This window comes from Lygodium microphyllum, chromosome 16, assembly GCF_053477565.2.
Source record: "Lygodium microphyllum isolate KBCC chromosome 16, Lygodium_microphyllum_v1.1.10, whole genome shotgun sequence".
NCBI lineage: Eukaryota > Viridiplantae > Streptophyta > Polypodiopsida > Schizaeales > Lygodiaceae > Lygodium > Lygodium microphyllum.
Genome location: NC_141150.1, coordinates 104,886,982 through 104,907,189, shown reverse-complemented (window position 1 = coordinate 104,907,189; position 20,208 = coordinate 104,886,982). Strand labels below are relative to the sequence as shown.

At 38.6% G+C, this 20,208-nt stretch overlaps 1 protein-coding gene across 3 annotated transcripts; it reads right to left on the bottom strand.

Annotated features, from left to right (window-relative positions):
* Window positions 1-2,531: 2,531 nt before the first annotated feature.
* On the bottom strand, window positions 2,532-12,806 carry LOC148023189 (uncharacterized). Of its 3 annotated transcripts, XM_087695189.1 has the most exons (3): window positions 12,727-12,806; window positions 5,065-5,548; window positions 2,532-4,908 (listed from the first exon to the last, which is right to left on the bottom strand). In XM_087695189.1, the coding sequence occupies exons 1-3, from the start codon at window positions 12,739-12,741 to the stop codon at window positions 2,750-2,752; spliced, it is 2,658 nt and encodes an 885-aa protein (XP_087551315.1). In that variant the 5' UTR covers window positions 12,742-12,806; the 3' UTR covers window positions 2,532-2,749. The 3 variants fall into 3 exon arrangements, with proteins under 3 accessions (XP_087551315.1, XP_087551313.1, XP_087551314.1); XM_087695187.1 differs by having other exon boundaries at window positions 2,532-5,548; XM_087695188.1 differs by having other exon boundaries at window positions 2,532-5,553; window positions 12,727-12,804.
* Between the last annotated feature and the right edge of the window lie 7,402 nt (window positions 12,807-20,208).

Below are 20,208 nucleotides of genomic sequence, written 5' to 3'. Positions count from 1 at the left end.
AGGACATGGAACATGCCTCCCATATTCTTGGGATGTGCATTACACACGATCGCTCTAAGGGGCTCCTCTACTTATCACAAAAGGAGTACATCTAGAAGATCCTTGAGCAGTTTCACCTGCAGGATATTAAGCCTATTGGTTGTCCTTTACCTTCACATGTGAAGGTTAGCTAGGCTAATTGTCTACATTCTAATGAGCAAAAGGCCGTGATGGCCAAGAGCTCTTATGCATTTGTAGTGGGCAGTTTGATATATGCCATGATGACCATTGAGAGAGAGTTTAGTGGTAGCTGCATCTGTGATAGTCTTGGTGGTAGAGATGAAAAGCACCATTTTTGTGAATCTATCTACCACAACAAGAATAGAGTCATATTTGTCTAATTTGGAAAGATCTATTATGAAATCCATGGACAAAGAAGACCAAGGTCGCACTAGAATGGGCAAGGATTGAAGGAGGCTATGTGATTTGTGATGAGGTACCTTGGCCATATTGCAGGTATCACATGATTTTATATATTCCTTAACTTCTTTCCACATCTGGGGCTACCAAACATTTCTTGAAATAAGCTCTAAGTTCTCAGTAACTCAAAAGTGTCCTACTGTGCTGGGGTGTCATGTCATTGTTGGAGTACCTAGAGTCTTGGCTTTCCTAGAGGGAGATAAACTAGATCCTTTTAGTATAATAATCCATTAGTTTCCTAAAACTCACAAAATTCGTTTTCTTTTCTCTCTTGATTTTTTCTCTTGACATTGTTGGCCAAATCATCATGTGTCATGCCTTTATGGATTAACTGGATCAAGGTAGGGTCGTCTTGGTGACAACTACAAATGGTTGCTAGCTGGAGGTGATGTGGCTTGAGTAGTATTGCTCATTGTTGATCAAAATCTTCTTCTCCCTTCTTAGGTGCCACATAGAATCATCTTGATAAAGCATTTGATAGGCATTGTTGGTGTCCTAGGTGATAGGTGATGACAAAGTCAAACCTAGATAATAAGTTACTCCAATGGGATTGTCTTCGATTGAGGATGCGGGTTGTCATAAAGTATGCTAGATTTTTGTGATCTGTAGAGATGATAACTTTATGGGCTTACACCCTCTGGATGATGACGCCAAGTATCAAATGTATCTACAATGGCAAGGAGTTCTTTATCATGGATCTCATGCACCTTTGTAACTTTGCTTCTACAATGTTCTTATTCTTCTCCATTTACTTCAAAAGCGATTTTATTGAGGCATTCTTCTTCTCCAAGGCTGAATTTCTCTGTGTGTCTATTGCCATGTCTTGTCCCTTGTCTTTATATTGCTTCAATCATTCTTCAAGCTTCTACACTTTGATTTTTTGATCTTGTAAGGCTTTTTGCAATACATTTAAAGAACCGTAGGAGTGTAATAATGATTGATGAGTGCTATATAACATTGATTGATAATATTGATGCAAATGAATATTTCCATCTAAGCGTTTGTAATAACCTAGTAGACAATTTTCACCATCCCCAACAAATGTAAGCAACAAGGAAGTGGAATTGAAAGGTTGATTTAACCTAGTGTTAAGATCATTAGGATACAAGGAACCATCCACCCAAATATCAATATTTTTCTTTTCCTCTAAACGATATTGGGAAGTAGTTGTTGCATCTAGCCCACACTTGCTATAATGAGACTTTGCAATAGCATACTCTTTATCTACATGAATATGTAAATCCACTTTTATCTTACAATTCATTATATCCCTAAGTGATTCCATTTGAGGAGGAGAGGAAAGAGAGTAGATTAAGTTTTCATAGGATAATATTGATATAGAAGGGGTAGAGGGCAAAAGAGAGTATAAAAAATGTTTTGATGCATATATAATATGGTTAGGCGATGATGGTTCAATAGAGGTCAATAGAGTTGGATCACCTTCTAGATCAATGGAGGTAATGGAGGGCATGTGATTGTCACCTTCTAAATCATTGAAGGTGATGGTTCAACTCTCAAATCAATGGAAATGGTGTCATGGAGATGATAGATTATCATCTTCCAAAATCAGTGGAGTTAATGGACATGACGGATTGGAGGTGATATATTAGGGGTCAATGGAGGTGATGGTGAATGGGCTTCTTGAATAGGCTGGATGGATCAAGCTCTATCCTAGATGTGGTTTAAATGTCCTGAAAACCTTGTAGCATTCAATCAACTACTTTGGATGATGTATATGCTCAAGTTTTAAAAAAAAGGCATGCAATGGAGTTGATCTTTTGACTGACTAGAGCTAATGAAAATCCCACTAAAAATAATGGTATTCGGAGTTCTTGTTTGATAGGTGATGTCTAGACTTAATCTCCGGATGGTCTTTGGCGTGTTTTGAGCTTTAGCTCTCTACAATTAAAATATTTTAAGGGCCTAAAAGTCAGCCATGGTGACCCAGGGCAACACTTAAGGTGATGGAGAACTCACTCTTGGATGGTGGTTTTCTAACTCAGAAGGTACGTGCTTATTTGATTGGAAATGGTTAGACCCACAAGGTTTAGAGAATCAGACTGAAGTGCGTTCATTTTTCAGTTTAGTGAATATGTTAACCTTTTATGCAGTTGGGCTAAGGGGTCAAGGCGGACAGCGACAGCTCAGCTAGACGGACTGTAGAGCAAAACCATCCGGACGGATATGAATCTGGCCTTATTTCTATGTTAGAAGAACAAGCTTGGATCGCCTACTCATGCGCCTGCTTGCCCAGCCAGCAAGGCACCTCGTCCAGTGACTGTGGCAGGGCTCATTTAGCGGCAGCGCCAAGGTCGTGTTTTACATAGTCAGGCAGTCGGCCCATGCAGGGTGCAAAAAAATCAGCCTCCGCATGCTCGATGCGGCGGAGGACATCGAATCGAATGTGCCGGAGGACGAACGGAATATTTCCGAGGGTATGCCGAATCCTTCGGAGGGTGTTTGGAATACATGGCCTAGTAAAACAATAATGACAGGCACGATAAGCCATGAGCAGGATGGGATAACAAACAATAAAGAGAATATAACAGAGGATTCCGAGAGGCGCAGAGAGGCCCACTGAGAGCACCAATCGCACTCGTGGGGAGAGCAGCCTTGGTAGGATTCGAGTGGCGGTGAGGCTCTGGACATGCTGGAGGAACCAATAGCAGGAGATGAAGAGCAGCAGGGCAGAGAGAGAGAGAGTGAGGATGGCGGGCATGCCGCGGGGGTTGGGTAAGACGGCGATGGCGGCGGCAAAGAAGGAGGTGGAGACGCAGGCCACAGAGAGGGCCAGCAATATGCTTGCCACCACCACGGCCTTGTGGGCATTCTCCTTGGCCGCTGCCAGCTGGCCGCTGCGCAGGGGCATGGCTCCGTTGGCGCCTGCTAGGACCGTGCCCATGGCTGTGCCGAACCCCAGGTTCGTGCTCCCCACAAACGTCTCCATGGCCCCCCTCGGCTCTGTGACTAGCTTGTTGGACTCCGCGTCGAAGCCACGTGGCGGCTGTAGCCAGCCCTGGAACGCCAAGCCTGCAATCAGCGCCGCTCCCACCAACAGCGTGTTGGCGTAGTCCACGTATACTTGCCTGTCCTCGTAAAGCTGCTTCCTTACGTCTTCTCGTGACTCCATCGCTGTCGGCACCTCCGGCATGTCCTTCCTCACCCACGGAGCGACCCCCGATGCATATGCCAGCAATGTGTTACCCCCCACCGCTTCCGCCTCTCCTACCAGATCACAGTGGTAATCCTCCTTCAACAACTCCATCGCCAGTGTCGCCATTCTAGCCATCAAGGCCTCCGTAAAGAGGTGCTGCAATTTGGACTTCTCCCAGGGTGCCTTCCTCCTCACCAGCGCCAGCGCCAGCTTCTCCCTTTCGAACACGGTCCACTGCAGGTGACTGTCTTTCATAACTATCAGCATCATTAGCTCCCAAAGTTGCTCCTGCATGTAATCGCTATTGTCCGCCTGCACTACCGGCAGTCCTTGCGCTAAGGCCAATGACAACTCATACTCTTCATCCCACAGAGATCTACAGAGTCTATGCATGCTTTTATCAAATTGTTGCTCCTCTCTAGCCCTTTTGAAGAGCATAGACAATGGGTGCATATGCTCCTCTTTGCTGTCACCAATTGGTCGTACACCCTTAGCTAATTCTGCCCAATCCCCTATGGTCATATCTGCAATGACCTGAGCACTCATATCATTGCTTGATACTGATGTCTGCTGTTCGAGGATGACTTTGACAACATCCACATGGCCATTTGCAGCAGCAAAATGCAAGGCTGTGAACCCTTCAAGAGACAAAGCTGGAACGGGTGCATGCTTGAGAAGAAGAAGAGTAAGAGCTTCATTGGGCACAAAAACAGATGGATTACTGTAGTGCCTATAGGTGCGGGCGGCTCTCTGGTTGATGTTGCACCTCTTGGTTGACAGGAGGAGTTGCACAATTTGTGTGTGCCCTCCCGAGGCTGCTAAGTGCAAGGGTGTTACCCCTTGGTCGTCCGCCCCATCCACGTCCACATTGACACATGATATCAATAGTGCCACGATCGGAAGGTGGCCGTGTTCTGTAGCAAAATGTAGTGGCGATCGTCCCAGAAACTTCTCTCTTGCATTCACCTGTACTTTAGGTTCTTGTTCCAATAACAACCTTGATATACTTTCATGCCCATTGCATGCCTTCTCCCTTGCATTCACCTGTGCTTTTGGTTCTTGTTCCAATAACAACCTTGCTATACCTTCATGCCCATTGCATGCTGCCAAATGCAAAGGAGTTAGGCCGAAACGACCTGCTTCTACCCGATGACCCATAAGGAGACTCTTCATAGAACTTTCATCTCCATTGGCTGCTGCTAGGTGAGCCATGGTTAACCCTGTTCTTTTAACAATGTCATGAAGATTTTCCTCATGCTCAAACGGGGTGGAACTCGCCATGAGAGACCTCCAAACTTTATAAGCAAGTTGGGCATCATGGTAAAGAAAAGGTACATCGGGATCATGAAAATCATTTGTTGCAGGTTGACAAACATCACAAAGTTGCAAAATCAAAACTATTAAGAAGATCTTGTGTGTGTCTGTGTGTGCGCGCATAATTAGTAACTTACTCTCGTCGAAATACGGTGGACACATTTGAACAAGGGGAAGACATCTTTGAACAAGGGAAAGATGACCTTCCCTACCACACTGGTAGGCAGCCAACAACCAAGGATGTTGACGACGTCGCTCCCATGTGTAGAGATAAAATGTTGACTGGCGCTCCCACATGATCCCTTGATGATCAATCAAGGAGTCAAGGAGGTTCAAGTCACCAGTTCTGGCTGCCGCACAAACTGTTGGCTCGAACAATCCCAAGCGCACCGCCTCTTGCACCACACTGCCTCTATCCGAAATCACCATGTCTTCATCGTCCTCAATGTCTTCCTCCTCAATCCCGGACAGCTGATGTGTGATCTCTTCCATTGCCAACACACGCCAGTTTGACATTGGCACCACCTCATGTACATAGTGATCCACTTCCCTAAGCCACCATGGGTATCGACGGTACAATTTTTCCAGCAGTCTGCACCATCTCTCTTCTTCCTTCTCAAGCTTCACTTAATTACAATAGTATTATTAGTAAATCACCAATGGCAATTAGTTATTCCATTAACCACTATCTTTTGATTATTATTTACTAGGAAGGAGCCTTCCTTTCTCATTTCTAGTCAAGTCAAATGCATCCATTAGACCTCAAACCCATCCTAAGGTTAGACCCACGTCCTAAGGTTCGGATACTCCAAACTCAAGGTATAGATATATCATTTACATGGACAATAAGAACCAACTTTAGAACTTTTCTTTATATGTCACTCATACAAAAACAAAAAACTAAGATAGTGTAAGATAAGCTATCATACTGGTGCATTTGGATGAGGCAAGTGAAATTCAAGCTTGGCATGAAACTATATATGCATGGCATTTGGCATCGTTGCTTGTGATATGGTGGAAATGGAAAAGGCCTTGTGCTATGATCTACATTCCTTCAATGACCGCGCGTACCACTTTAGATAATGGTAAGAATATTCTTAGAGCTCCAATAGGAAAAGCCTTTTTCTTTGGATTGTTGGCATCCTCCATTGATAGAGATTTTCTCTCAAGCACCGTGGGTTTTATGGATGGTTTTGTGTATATGCTCCCTTAGTTGGCTAGTTTCTATCTTGATAATGTGGGTCATCCATGAGTGTCCCATTGCATCATTCTTCTTGACTTGTTAGAAGGTGAAGTTGCAAGCATTGAAGAAGACTTGGGAAAGGTTTAATATGTCCCAAAAGCCACCAATGGAGCTATGCGGTCTAACAAAAGGGCATATACTCTAGGATACATTCCCTCCTACAGGTTTTAGAGCTTTTTGGTACCAATCAAATTGAGATTTATGCAAAGTTCAAGTTTGCCCCCTTCCCTAATGCATGCTACATTTAGAAGACTTTAAGGCATTTCACTTTTGATTATATGCAAAGGTTCGGTAAATATAATAAGAAAGAAGGTCTTCCTAAGCTAGAGAAGTAGGACAATGAGAAACATGTGGAGAAATAGCTAAGAAAAGGGGGATCAATGGAAGTGTCTAAGTCCTCAGAGTTTGTGGTGGATGCTAAGGCTCCAAGTACCTTAAATACAACCGCATGAAGCTAAGGTGAGGAAGTCTAGTCCTAAAGAGTCTATTGCTAAACAACACTTATAGAATGAGAAGACAAAGGAACTAGAGGCTCCAAAGATATGCAAAATGGATGCTAAGGAGAATAAAAAAATATTGCAAAAAGGAAAAGCAAACATTGCCCAAGTCTCATAAAAGGGAAAATAGAATGTTTCCCTTAAGAAGTTGGTCTATAACCTCCGATCAAGAAGAATATATTCGGTGTGCTATGCAAAGACAATTTAAGGGATTATTTTCACCCTTATCCAACATTTGATGATGAGTCAGTGACTTAGAAGCTAATATTTATATCACTGAATGTCAAAGAAATGTGTGTGCTTGAGAGGTAAAAGGTGTTAGAAACATTGGTGAAACATAGGCTTGATGTAACGACAATAGAGGAATTGAAGTTATGGAACTGAAACCTTTTATTTTGGTAGCTATGATTATTTTCATGATGTAGCAAGAAGATCTTGAGCACAAGTGTTATTGCTGGTCAATAAATTTCTTAGGCCATTTAAATTTTGGGTTGGTGAGGGACATGTTTCTACAATATTTATTCTATTAAATGGAGAGAGTGTGTACATGTTTTCAATTTATGCATTGAGTGTTTGTGAAGAGAGCTAGATGCTACTAGACTCTAGAAAGAGAAGTATAAATCCCTCAACTATCTTTCTTGATGATTGGAATATGATTGTAGGGGTTGATGGCAAGTCACACATGCCATCTTTTGTGATTCATAGTGATGTGTAGGCATGGGAGTCCTTGTTCTCACATCATCAACTAATAGATGTAGCTTCACTAAAGGGGAATAATGTACCATTTATATGTTAGAATCACCATGTTGATGCATGCTAAAGGGCACCACATCTTGAGAGGATCTATACTTTTATTAAGGGTTGGTGGATGCAATATGATGGTAGATTTCATGTACGTTCTAATATGTTATCTTTGGATCATGTTCCAATTCTTATTGCTACCCAAATTACGTGTATTTGTAAATCCTTCAATGGTCCCTGTTTATTTAAATTCAACAGTTTTTTTTTTTTTGCAAGAAGGAAGTTTTGTGAATGAGGCTAGAAAAGTGTGGATAGATACTAGTAGAAATGTAGTGAACCAAAAATGTGGAATGCTAAGATGTATTGCTCATGTTAAACTTAAGCTTATAATAGATCATAAGTTTTCTTTGGTGGTAGGCCAAGAGAAATATCAAATTGAATATGCAAAGTCCAAGTTAAGGCCAAGTATAATGCTTTATCTTATGCTCGTTTTTTCTTCAAGGACTTGAAGGAAAAACAACAAAAGGATTGCATAACGTCACTTCAAGCTAGAGATGCATTGGTTTATCCTAATATTTCTCACATATTTTGGAATCGCCTTTCTACAATTGGAATTGTTGAGTTGAGTAGCAATGGCAGTTGGTAGTGCAAAGTAGATGGATTCCTACATGTGCAATTTGATTCTATTGCACTTAGTTGGGCCTTTTTGTGGCTCAATTGCTCTTGGATGAGATCCTCCTCATATCAAAATCCATGAAGAAGGGAAATGCCCTAGTTTGAATTGTTTTGCTAAAGATTTCTTGTTGGCTATCCAAAAGGAGTATATTGGAGATATTTGTGATTTACTCAATCACAACAAGGTGATAGGGAAAATGGACCATTGAATCAATGAGATTCTCATAAATTGTTTCCTAAATTTTAGGAAGGGAGGCTTTCAAACAACTATAGACCCATCATAATGCTTAATCTATATTCCTATGAAATCTTGGCCAAGGCATTGGCGTGTAGGATCAACTTGCTACCAAGAGTGGTGCACTAGAGGTAGTTTTGCTTCCTTTTTGGCAAGATCTAAGATGCAGATTTGAACTTGATGGATCTTCTAATTGAGGAAGGTCAAGAGGAAATCTTCCTTAATATGGGTTAAGATGAAGCATATGATAGGATAAGCTAGGTCTTCATCTTGGAAATGTTGGTAAGAGCTAGCTTTCATGAAGGTTTTTCTAAGTTTATTAAGACTTCGTTTTCCAATGCCTTGGCTAAGGTGGTTAGAGGGCGGCTATTAATGGTTTAATTTTTTAGGGTTTCACCTTAGAACTCTATTTGGCAATGTTGTTTGATTTCTCCACTTCTATTTACCTTAGTTATTGATGCCCTTCCAAGGAAGTTTGATAAATCAACAAGAGTTAGTTCTTTGCTCACAATGAGAATCCCTAATGGTCAATATTTCCCCTCTCAATTCTCTTATAGCAATAATTCTAATTGGCTACTAGTGGATAAAGTTTTTGCAGATACTTCCTAGATATTGTCTTGATGCTCTATTTTGACTTCTCTATTGTACTTGGTTCCATTATGAGCAAACATAAGACTAAACTATCTTTTTTGGTGATTAGAATATGATTGTAGGGGTTGATGATAAGCCACACATGCCATCTTGTGTGATTTAGAGTGATATGAAGGCATTGAGAGGATCTATGCTTCTATTGAGGGTTGGTGGATGAAATATGATGGTAGATTTCATGTACTTTCTAATGTGTGACCTTTGGATCATGTTCCAATTGTTATTGCTATCAAAATTATATGTAGTTGTAAATCATTCAATGTCCCCCTTTATTTAAATTCAACATCTCCTTTTTGCAAGAATGAAGTTTTGTGAATGAGGCTAAAGAATGAGGTTAAAGGAATGTGGATAGATATTATTGGAAATGTAGTGGACCCAAAATGTGGATTGCTCCTATGGTAGACCTAAAGCTCATAATAGATGATAATGTTGCCCTAATGGTGAGGCAATAGAAATATTGAATTGAATATACAAAAGTCCAAGTGAGAGCCAAGTATGGCACTTTATTTGATGCTCTAAATAGTCTTTTTTTAAAGTACTTAAATGGAAAACAATAAAAGGATTGCGTAATCACTTCAAGCTAAAGATGGCTTGGTTTATCCTAAGGACTAGAATACTACTCACATATTTTGGAATCATCTCTCTACAATTGGAATTGTTGAGTCAAATTTGGATCATAGCACATAGTGCAAAGTCAATGAATTCCTACATGTGCAACTTGATTATGTTCCACCTTAGTTGGGCCTAGCTTGATTTTTTTTTCACGAGGAGATCCTCTTCATATAAAATCGATTAAGAAAGAAAAATCTCCTAGTTTGGATTGCTTTCCTAAGATTTCTTGTTGGGTATCGATCCAAAGGAAGTATATGGGAGGTCTTTGTGATTTGCTCAATCACAACAAGGTGATAGGGAAAATATACCTTCAAATCAATGAGATTCCCATAAATTGATTCGTAAAGTTTAGGAATGGAGACTTTCAAACAACTATAGATGCATCATAATGGTTAAACTATGCATTGGCATAAAGGATCAAGTAATTACTACTAAAAGTGGTGCACCAGAGGTAGTTTGGCTTCCCTTTTGGCAAGATCTCATATGCAGATTTGAACTTGATCAATCTTGTGATGGAGGAAGGTCAAAAGGAGATCTTGTTTAATTTGGATTAAGATGAAGCATATGATAGGGTAAGCTAGGTCTTCATCTTGGAAATGTTAAAAAGAGTTAGTTTCATGATCGGATTTCGAAGTTGATTAAGGCTTTGTATAGCAATGCCTCAGGCAAGGTGGTTAATAGTGGTCTAATTTCTAAGGGCTTCACCTTGAGGCACTCTATTTGGCAAGGCTTTTTCATTACCCCACTTCTATTTTCCTTAGTTATTGATACCATTACAAGGAAGTTTGATAAATCAATAAGAGTTAGTCCTTAAATGAACACAATAAGAATCCCTAATGCCAATATTTTCCTTGCCAATCCTTTGATAAAAATAGTTCTAATTGGTTGCTAGTAGATAAAAATGTTCATGGATACTCCCTACATACTATGCTGATGCTATATTTTGTCTCTATTATCTTTGGTTCCGTTGTGAGCAAATGTAAGATTAAACTCGTATCCTTGATAATTAGGAAGGATATGATCAAATGGATTTTGAAATATGGCTTTATTTGATTCAAATGAGCCAAGTGTTTTTTCATCCTAGATATCCACTTGGGATTGTTGTGGCCATAAAGCAATGTTTTGATTGATTGTATCAAAAGACTGTGGCTAAATTACAAAAGTGGTCCATTTTTTCTACAATTGGTTAGGTACACTAGTGTTGGGAAAATCTATATTATCCTCCTACATTATATACATTGGGGTTATGTTTCCCTTCTCCCAACCTTATTTGCACAAGGTTGAGTAGTTGATATCTCATTGATATATGCAAGTTGTTGTGGTCCTTTGGTTCTATCAAGGAATGGCAGGGTATTGGGTGGAGTCAAGTAATAATGCATGAAGAAGATGGCAGTTTGGGATTGGAACTAATATGCAACAAAGTGAGGATTTTGTATTTCATGAATTGCTTAAGGAGGCTATTGGAGGGTGAAGCATGGGTAGAAATTATGTTTTTTTAATAATAGTTGGCACTAGAATGGTCTTTGGATTGGTGGGGCAAGCTATCTATTCTATTAAGTGAGGTGAAGATTCTTGCTTCTACTATGGCACAAGGTTTAGTGCATAAGTAGAGGGGAGTGACTATGGATGCTATGTAGAAAGAAAGCACTCTTACACTAATAGTTTTGGTTTTGGCTTGTGCTTTTCAAGTTGGTAGAGACTTGCTACTAGAGAACCCTACAATGTTTCTAGCTTGCTAGACTAGGAAAGGCATTATAAGATGTTTTGACCTTAGGGATGAGGGTCCTTTTGTCTTCAAGCCATGTAATGTGGCAGCTAGATAGTTTGGCATTGAAACTAAAGAGGGAGTTTTGATTTTCTGGATGTTGGACAAGCAACAAGGATTACCCAGCTTGCTTTGCTTTAAAGGGATGGACCATGAGAAAAGTTTATTTTTGGAGAAACCTCTTGACCCATTGGCTTCTTGGAAGAGAAGAGTGGTTAGAGTCTAGACATCTAGTCCTTCTTAAAGGTTAACGTTGTTCTTATAACATGTTTCAATGAATAAGGTTCTTGTAAAGTGGAAGTCAAGCAAGTTTAAAGGTGTCTCCTTGGCTTTTCTTTGTGGCAGAAAAGAGGGGTCAACATCACATCTTTTTTGGGAGTGTTGAGAGGTGAAATCTCTCTCTCTCTCTCTCTCTCTCTCTCTCTCTCTCTCTCTCTCTCTCTCTCTCTCTCTCTCTCTCTCTCTCTCTCTCTCTCTCTCTCTCTCTCTCTCTCTCTCTCTCTCTCTCTCTCTCTCTCTCTCTCTCTCTCTCTCTATCTATCTATCTCTCTCTCTCTCTCTCTCTCTCTCTCTCTCTCTCTCTCTCTCTCTCTCTCTCTCTCTCTCTCTCTCCAAGCAAGAAAAAACCTCAATGTGAAGATTAATTTTATAATATTATATAGTACATAAATACATACTTTTAGGTGCTAACAAAATATTTAATCCTATTATCCTATCATCCTATATAGTTAGTCATGATTCCCTTCCTTGGGATTGATCTATATCCATTTAAGAGCTTCAAAAAATATTTAATCCTCTCATCCTATATAGTTAGTCATGATTTCCTTCCTTGGGATTGATCTATGGTAAGTGAGCTATTTGCTATAATAGGAAAAATGTTTAAAGTCTTATCACAAACAGTCTAAATATGCTCACAATGAGATCACAATAGATAGAGGATCTTAACAAAAAAACCTTGCACAAAGAAAATGATTCCAAGGTTACAACATTGGGTAAGAATGGCATTCCAACTTTAGAGCATAACGAAGAATAATGAAGGCTAATGAATGAGGATTCCAAATTATATCATCAAAATGGCTTAGACTACAAGTATCTTAGGGCATGTATGTCAGAATGTAGAATTCATTATCTAAAAATGACATCACATGGAATCAAGCCATAGGAATGGTTTGATAAAGGATAATGTAAGGAGAATCCATAATGTATCTTGAATTGGTGAAATGAGAAGAAAAGTGTCAATGGCTTAAAGCAACATAAGGCTTGGATCTAGATGTGAACATGTGGATTTAATGAATATTACAAGTCAATAAGATTACTAATCCATTGTTTAGAACTAAATTGCCTAGATTGAGAGCTCAATAACTATCATGTCCTAATTCTTACCTTTGATGATTGCATATTTCTATGAACTTTCACTCTGCTTTGCCTTCTAGCCTTTCAAGCAAGAAGCAAGTATGTTCTCCTTCATTGTGCCTCCAACATCATGTCTCATCTTCTTTTATAGTGTTATGAGGGCAAAATGTTACTTCAAAAAAGTTTTAGCTTCTATACTTTTCACCTTTCAAGTAAGGTTTAAGCTTTGATATCCTACTTACATTTTAAAACTTGTTTAATGTGTAACTAGGTACACTACCTTCAATACTCATTATAAATATTTTGTTAGTACTATTTAGGTAGATGTTAATGATGGTACTTTAATTTACAAGAGAACTGATCACTTTCTAAAAATCTTGCAACAAGAAAACTTCCATAGTGATTGGATAAATTAGAGTTAGGTTCTTGCATTTGGAACTTTTGAAGCAACATGCTTTGGAGTACTGAAAAAGCACCAACACATGTAGTCACATTTAGAAACATAAACATGCATAACATTGGCAAAATATCAACATAAGCTAACATGCTTCAAACAAAATAGTTGTAAATAAATCAAGATACAAGTTTGCAACATAGAGATGTATAACATAATGGAGTGTATATGCAAATAACAAGCAAATAGAAAGCAGACAACAAAATACCTATAGCATAAAGAAGAATATCATAAAGTGACTTTGAGAAGAATGTGCAGAGAAAAATGCATGGAACACACCATATTGCAATAGACTTGGAACACGACATATACAAGAAGGACAATATAGAAAGCGTAAAGACATGCCAAAGCTTGGATATCAAATAGGATAAAGTAAAGGAGTATACTTGGGGGAAAGAAGATTTATGACCTATTTCATATTGAATGAAATGATTGCTACTCTTAGACAATTCCAAACTAGAATAAAACAAATAGCAACATACTTGCATCATAAAGAAGGATAGCATAAAGCTAGCAATAAAAACATGCAAAGCAAAATATATGAAGCATAAAGAAGAAATGCATGATGCAATATGCTTGGAACACAATTAAGGATAAAATAAGGACATCGGCTTACAAAACATAAAGGCACATGAAAATTTGAGGCATAAAAAATGGATAGCATAAAGAAGCAACCTTTGATTATTAAACATGACTTATCTACAGAATTCTTCCTTCTTCAACTATTTCAAAATGACCTAATTAGGTGGGGAGAACAGTTGATAAAAATAATAAATATTGAACTTGGTCGAGAAGTGGCCAACATATATGTATTCTCAATTTATTGATTTTTGAATTGGCTTGGAAATTTTAGTGCATATATGGCATTGGAAATTGATTTGCATGCATACATATTTATCTACAATGACCCTTAGTTGTACAATCATAATGAATTAGATGTTATAATCATATGTAGAAAATTAACTACTCATTTGTATTAATGAAGCATACTCTGCATTTTTACATTGTTATTTAATTCATTTTAGAACTAGAAGGTGAAGATGAACTATGATTGGCCATATATTAAAATTGTAGAATAGCAATGTTTGGCCTTGGTAATGAAGCTATCATTTAGAGAAGTAAGAAAAAACCTAAAGTATCTTTATCTAGAAAATCTCATTGTGGAAATGTGAAAAATGTTTAGTTATCTACTATTCTAGTGTACCATGCTAGATTAAAGGATATTTTTAAGTATATTATCAGTTCACCAAGAAGATGGTACTACTTTAAAAGATAACTTGCTTCATGTGATTCAAAAGAAGACCGTGCTTGTACAAACTATGCGAACAAGCATTATCATCCAAACCTAAGTTCTCAAATTTTCCATTATCTTGTTAAAAAAGGAACTAGAGAGGAAAGACGAGAGATTATAGAGAAAGAGGAGAAATGAAAACTAGAAGAGAGAGAGAATGTGAGTAACTATGAAAGTTGTGCAGGAAGGTGAAGATGAAAGAGATTTTTGATTATTACTCAATTACATTAGGGCCAATTTTGAGGCCAAAATGGCCCTATAAGTATTTGGATTACTTCTTAATCAGATCCAAATTAGATAAAAATAGGGGAAGAATGACACCTTATTAATTGCTTGTTTTTCTCTAATTTTAGGGCTAGATTATCATTAAATAATGGTGGTAGCCTTTTCTTTTCTCTCTCTTCCTTTTGTTTTTTTGTTTAATAACCTCATTTTTAAATATTTTGGCTAAGTGCTTGATGGTGACTCCATATTTGCCAATGCATTTAATAGCAACCTCTAGACACCCATTTTTTAAGTTTTAGTTACATTTTACTTTTGGACTAAAACTTTTTTAATTCTTTCACTTTTCTAGGCTGTTAAGAAGTGGATTAAAGAGAGAGGAGGAGAGAGAAGACTGCAGAAGAGAGAAGAAAGAGTGCAAAAGAGAGAGAAATAGAGTGATGAGGAGAGAGAAATACTAGAATAGGAGAGAGAAAGTCAGGAAATAGAAAGAAGCCATTGAAGCTGTGAGCAAGGTGAGAGAAGAAGGACAGTAATGTATTAATGTGTCAAAAGATGGGAAATTTTACATGCCCTCTCCTTTTATACCAATGTTAGTGTGACATGGCATATCATCAATATTATTCACACACTAAATCCTTATTCATTCCAACTTCTTACAATCCATCCCATCCCAAAGGTTTTTGCCCCAAAAAACAAACATATAAAGACTGGATAGAACAGAGTACTACTCTATTTTTTACAGCTTTACAAATGGGAAAATGAATGAAAGATAACTGACATATGGACTAGAATGAAAGAACAAAAGTAAGCCTCAGCTATATACATGATCAAGAATGCTTCAAAGGTATATGGACCCATAAAGTCTTCAATTGATGAACCCAGAATGAAGTAGATAGCTTGCTATGTAAACAGACCCTACTGGACCAAATCTACCATAACTTCTAGTAGAAGTGTCCAAATGAGGCGTGCCACATGTCAAAACCTAGCTCTTGAAGAGTACATTGAGCCTATGTAAGTGGTTTAATTCTAAAAATTAGGCACAATAAAAACTATTCTAAAACAAAGTGCTGTAATATCCTTGTTTGCACCAAAACTAGCTCCATAATCAATAGGCTTCAACCAACTACCAATGTGTCCCTTAGGAAAGGAAACTCATCTAATATAGAATCAATCCTCCAACAAGCTTTCCTAGGTGGTAAACCTCTCCATTTGATCAAATATTCAATGATGGAAAGAGATTGAAGCTTCTTCTCACGCTAACCTATGACAGCCTCTAGGATGTACTGAATAAGGCCTTTTTCATCAATAGGTGGCAGATCATCAATTGTATCAATAGGATCACCATAGAAATGCTTGAGCTGACAAACATGGAAGACATTATGAATCTTTGTGGAAGAGGTTAGCTCCAATTTTTATGCCAAGTCACCAATGCACTTCAAGATCCGATAGGGGCCATAAAATCGGTGAGCAAGCTTGTTACTAGATCCATCTTTCGAAGTAGACTACGTCCTAGACTTGGGCACCTTCAATAAAACTAATTCTCCTTCTTGGAACTCTAAAGGCCGCCTCTTCTCATTAGCATACATCTTCATTTGGTCTTGAGATTTCCTAAGATTCATCTTACACTACTAAAGAAGGGCTTACATTCTTTTCAACTCTTCTTTCCCATGAGGGTTGATTCTTTCATTAAAGATGACTATGGGTAAGGGCATCTTATAGCCATACATAGCCTCAAAGGGTGAAACTCCAATGCTATCATGAGTAGAGTTGTTGTAGGCAAACTCAGCCAAGTGTAACCAAGAATCCCATGAATTTTGGACATCATAGCAAAAATGGTGAAGATAAGTCTCCAACCATTTATTTAACCTTTCTGTTTGTCTATCAGTCTATGGATGATAGGCCGTAGAAGGAGCCAATTTAGTGCCCATCGATGTGAATACCACCTACCAAAATTTACTCATGAACTTTGAGTCTCTATCATGAACAATCATGTGCAGTAATCCATGTAGTCTAAAAATCTGCTCCATGAATTGACTGGCCACTTGAGAAGCAGTAAACTGGGTCTTAGTTGGAATGAAATGGGATGCCTTAGTGAGTCTATCCACCACCACATGTATACTATTCCATCCCTTTTTGGTAGTATTCAAGCCAGTAATGAAATCCATGGTAATGTGATTCCATTTACCTATAGGAATGGGTAATGGCTACAACAAACCACCTGGCTTATGGGTGTTGTCCTTATTCTGGTGACAAGGCATACACTTCATGACAAAGTCCTTGACATCTTTCCACATCCCTTTCCAATAGAAACTTTTGCTGATCCTATCATAGGTCTTGAAAACTCCAAGATGCCTAGCTAAAGGAAAAGAATATAGTTCCTCCATAATTTTCATTAAAAGAAGAGGTAGAAGGAATGTCAATCTTGCCATTTAACCAAATAAGGGCATTTTTAAGGTGGTAATGCGAGTCATCTTCCATGAGACCTTGTTGTAATTTCTAAAAAATATGGCTGAGCTCTTCATCCAAGAGATAAACCTCATGTAGTTCTTTAATCCAATCATTATGCAACTCAGTCATTGCTGAAACTTTGCAAGCCGACATACGAGAAAGAGAATCAGCCATTATATTGTCTTTACCCCTCGTATGAGTGATGTCAAAATCATAATTCTGCAATGTAGCTACCCACCTTTACTGCTTAGGAGTAAGATTGGATTGATTAAGGAAATACTTAAGAACTCTGTGATCACTCTGCGGCTGCCATACAAATAATGGTGCCATTTCTTTATAGCATGCAAGATAGCCAACATCTCTTGGTCATAAACATTCATGGCCATTTCTTTATCTATAAGCTTATAGCTTTCAAAGGCAATCACTCCATGCTTCTATAACAAAACAGTCCCAATTCCATGGCCACTGGCATTACACTGTATGGTAAATTCTTTTGAGAAATCTGGGCATACTAGAATAGGAGCAGAAGTAAGGAGTTCCTTTAAATGGTTGAAGCTACTATCTACAAGAGCATCCCAAAAGAAAGCTTCCTTCTTCAACCTGTCAGTCAAAGGAGCTGCAATAGCCGCATAATGCTTAATGAATTGGTGGTAGAATGAAGATAGACCAATAAATCCTCTAAGAGAAGTAGTAGTAGTGGGTGTTGGCCAATCTTTTATACATTGCACCTTCTTAGGGTCAGCCTGTATCCCTTTTTCACTGACAATATGTCCCAAGTATTCCACTTCAATCTGCATGAAAGAACATTTCTTCTCCTTAGCAAAAAGCCTGTGATGTCTCAATACATCAAAAACCTTCCTCATGTGTGATAATTGATCCTCAAGGGTCTTACTGTAAAGTAGAATGTCATCAAAGAAGACTAAGACAAACTAAAAGAGGAAAGACTGCAAAATCTTATTCATGAGGCTCTGGAAGGTAGCTGGAGCATTTGTAAGCCCAAATGGCATCACTAAGAAATGATAGAGCCCTCGATCAGTCTTAAAAGTAGTCTTGATTTCATCACCCTCTCGCATGCAGATCTGATGATACCCTGACCTCAAATCAATCTTCGTAAAGAATTGAGCCCCCTTGATATCATCAAGCAAATCATCAATCTTGGGTATTGGATACATGTTTTTCACTATGATCTTATTAAGATCCATATAGGCAGTGCACATCCTGAAAGATCCATCTTTCTTTTTGACTAACAAAACTCGAGATGCATAAGGTGAAGAACTTGGTTCAATGAATCCCATCTCAAGAAGTTCCTTTATTTGCTTGGCTACTTCCTATAGCTTACACTTAGACAATCTGTAAGGTGGCTTATTGATTGACTTTGAGTTGGGCTCCAAATCAATAGGATGATCTATTGCTTTCTTGGGAGGTAATGAAGTAGGCACCTTAAACAAATCCCTATACTCCTCAAGAAGAGCTGTCAATGCTGGATAACTTGCTAAATTAATGGGATGATATTTCATCTCTTTATTCAAATGTAAAATAAATATATGTGAATGCCTCGTGTACTCCCTTTTGAGTTGTTGAATGGTGATAACTTGAAAATAAAATCTACTAGGAATTCCCTGTAAATGGATGAGCTTTCCATTGAAGATAAACTCCATATACAGCTGTGAGAAATCCATAGTGATTTTGTCTAATGTCATCAACCAATCACAACCAAGTACAATATCTATAGGCCCCATTTCCAAGGTAATCAGGTTTACTTTTGCTTCAAAATTTTCAGCGAGCTGTAAAGAAACCTATGGGCATATTTATGTGCTGATTTCTTCTTCACCATTGGCCACTTGAACTCTAATGGGATGCTGTAAATTAGTGGGAAGACAATTCAGCTTGTCCGCAATGGACTTATTCACAAAACTATGGGTACTGTCACTATTTATCAGAATGAACACAGCCTTTCCATGAATGTTACCCTTCATACGGAGTGTATTAGGGCTCTTAGAACCTGTCCAAGCATCCATGGAAACATAATGACTAGTGGTAGCAAGTGGCTCATGATAAGTCCCACCTCGATCAAAAGGAACACTCCCACCTGGATCACAAGGAAAAGAGTCGGCTGGATCATAAAAATACTCTTGCCCAACTTCTTCCTCCAGATCATCATTTTCTTGTACTTAATAATACCTTGTGTGCACATGAACTAAGGCATCACCAATGTCATGAGGACCTATTATCAAGAATGGAGCAAATGGTTTTATCTACTAATCAAACAAAGTCTTCCATTGAGAAATTAGTGGATTCAACTACTCAAGCAAAGGCTTCTATTGACAAGTTAGTAGAATCTAATGCTCAAATAATGGCTCAATTCTCCAAATGGATGCAAATGCAAAATGGGATCTAACGAAGCAAAGGAGAAAGCTTATTCAAACACTCTTCAAACAGTGAGCCCTCAATCCTACTTCAGCCACCTAACCAAAATGGTCAAGGTCATGGAATTATTGGATGAAGGGGTATCCCAAATAGACAGTATGAAGTAGGTGAGGCTTTACAAAGGCATGATGACCATTTGGGTAGTTTGAATGGTGCTAACTCCTAAGATTTTGGGTTGAATACCCAACTCCCTAGAGGTCCTCTACCGACGGGAAGGTTTCATAGTGGCTCTTAGCCACCTATTGTAAATTCTCCATGTTGTTAAGGCTCTTCAAGGCTCTCTTGGGGTATATTCTCTAGCATAGAATCTTTGATTTGCTGAGCATAATCATCATGGATCATATTTTTGCCTTCACGCCCTGCCACAATAGTGTAGTCCTGCAGTGCCCCCTGTTAGAAAAATGACTATAACTTGGGCTAGGAAACTCCGATTCCAAATTTTTTTAATTCAAATCAAAGCCAAGGATTTCCTCTTTAATATGAGCTATATCACGCTATAATAAGTTTAGGAGAGAAAATTTTGCAATTCAATCTTTGATTCTGAACTGTCCAGGCCTACACCCTATTTTAACCAGTGAATGCCCTATTTCTACCGTGTAAGGTAAAATAGTAATCCCAAATGGCTATCAAACCCTGTAGAAGACTAAGTAGGAACTCTGGGCACCCT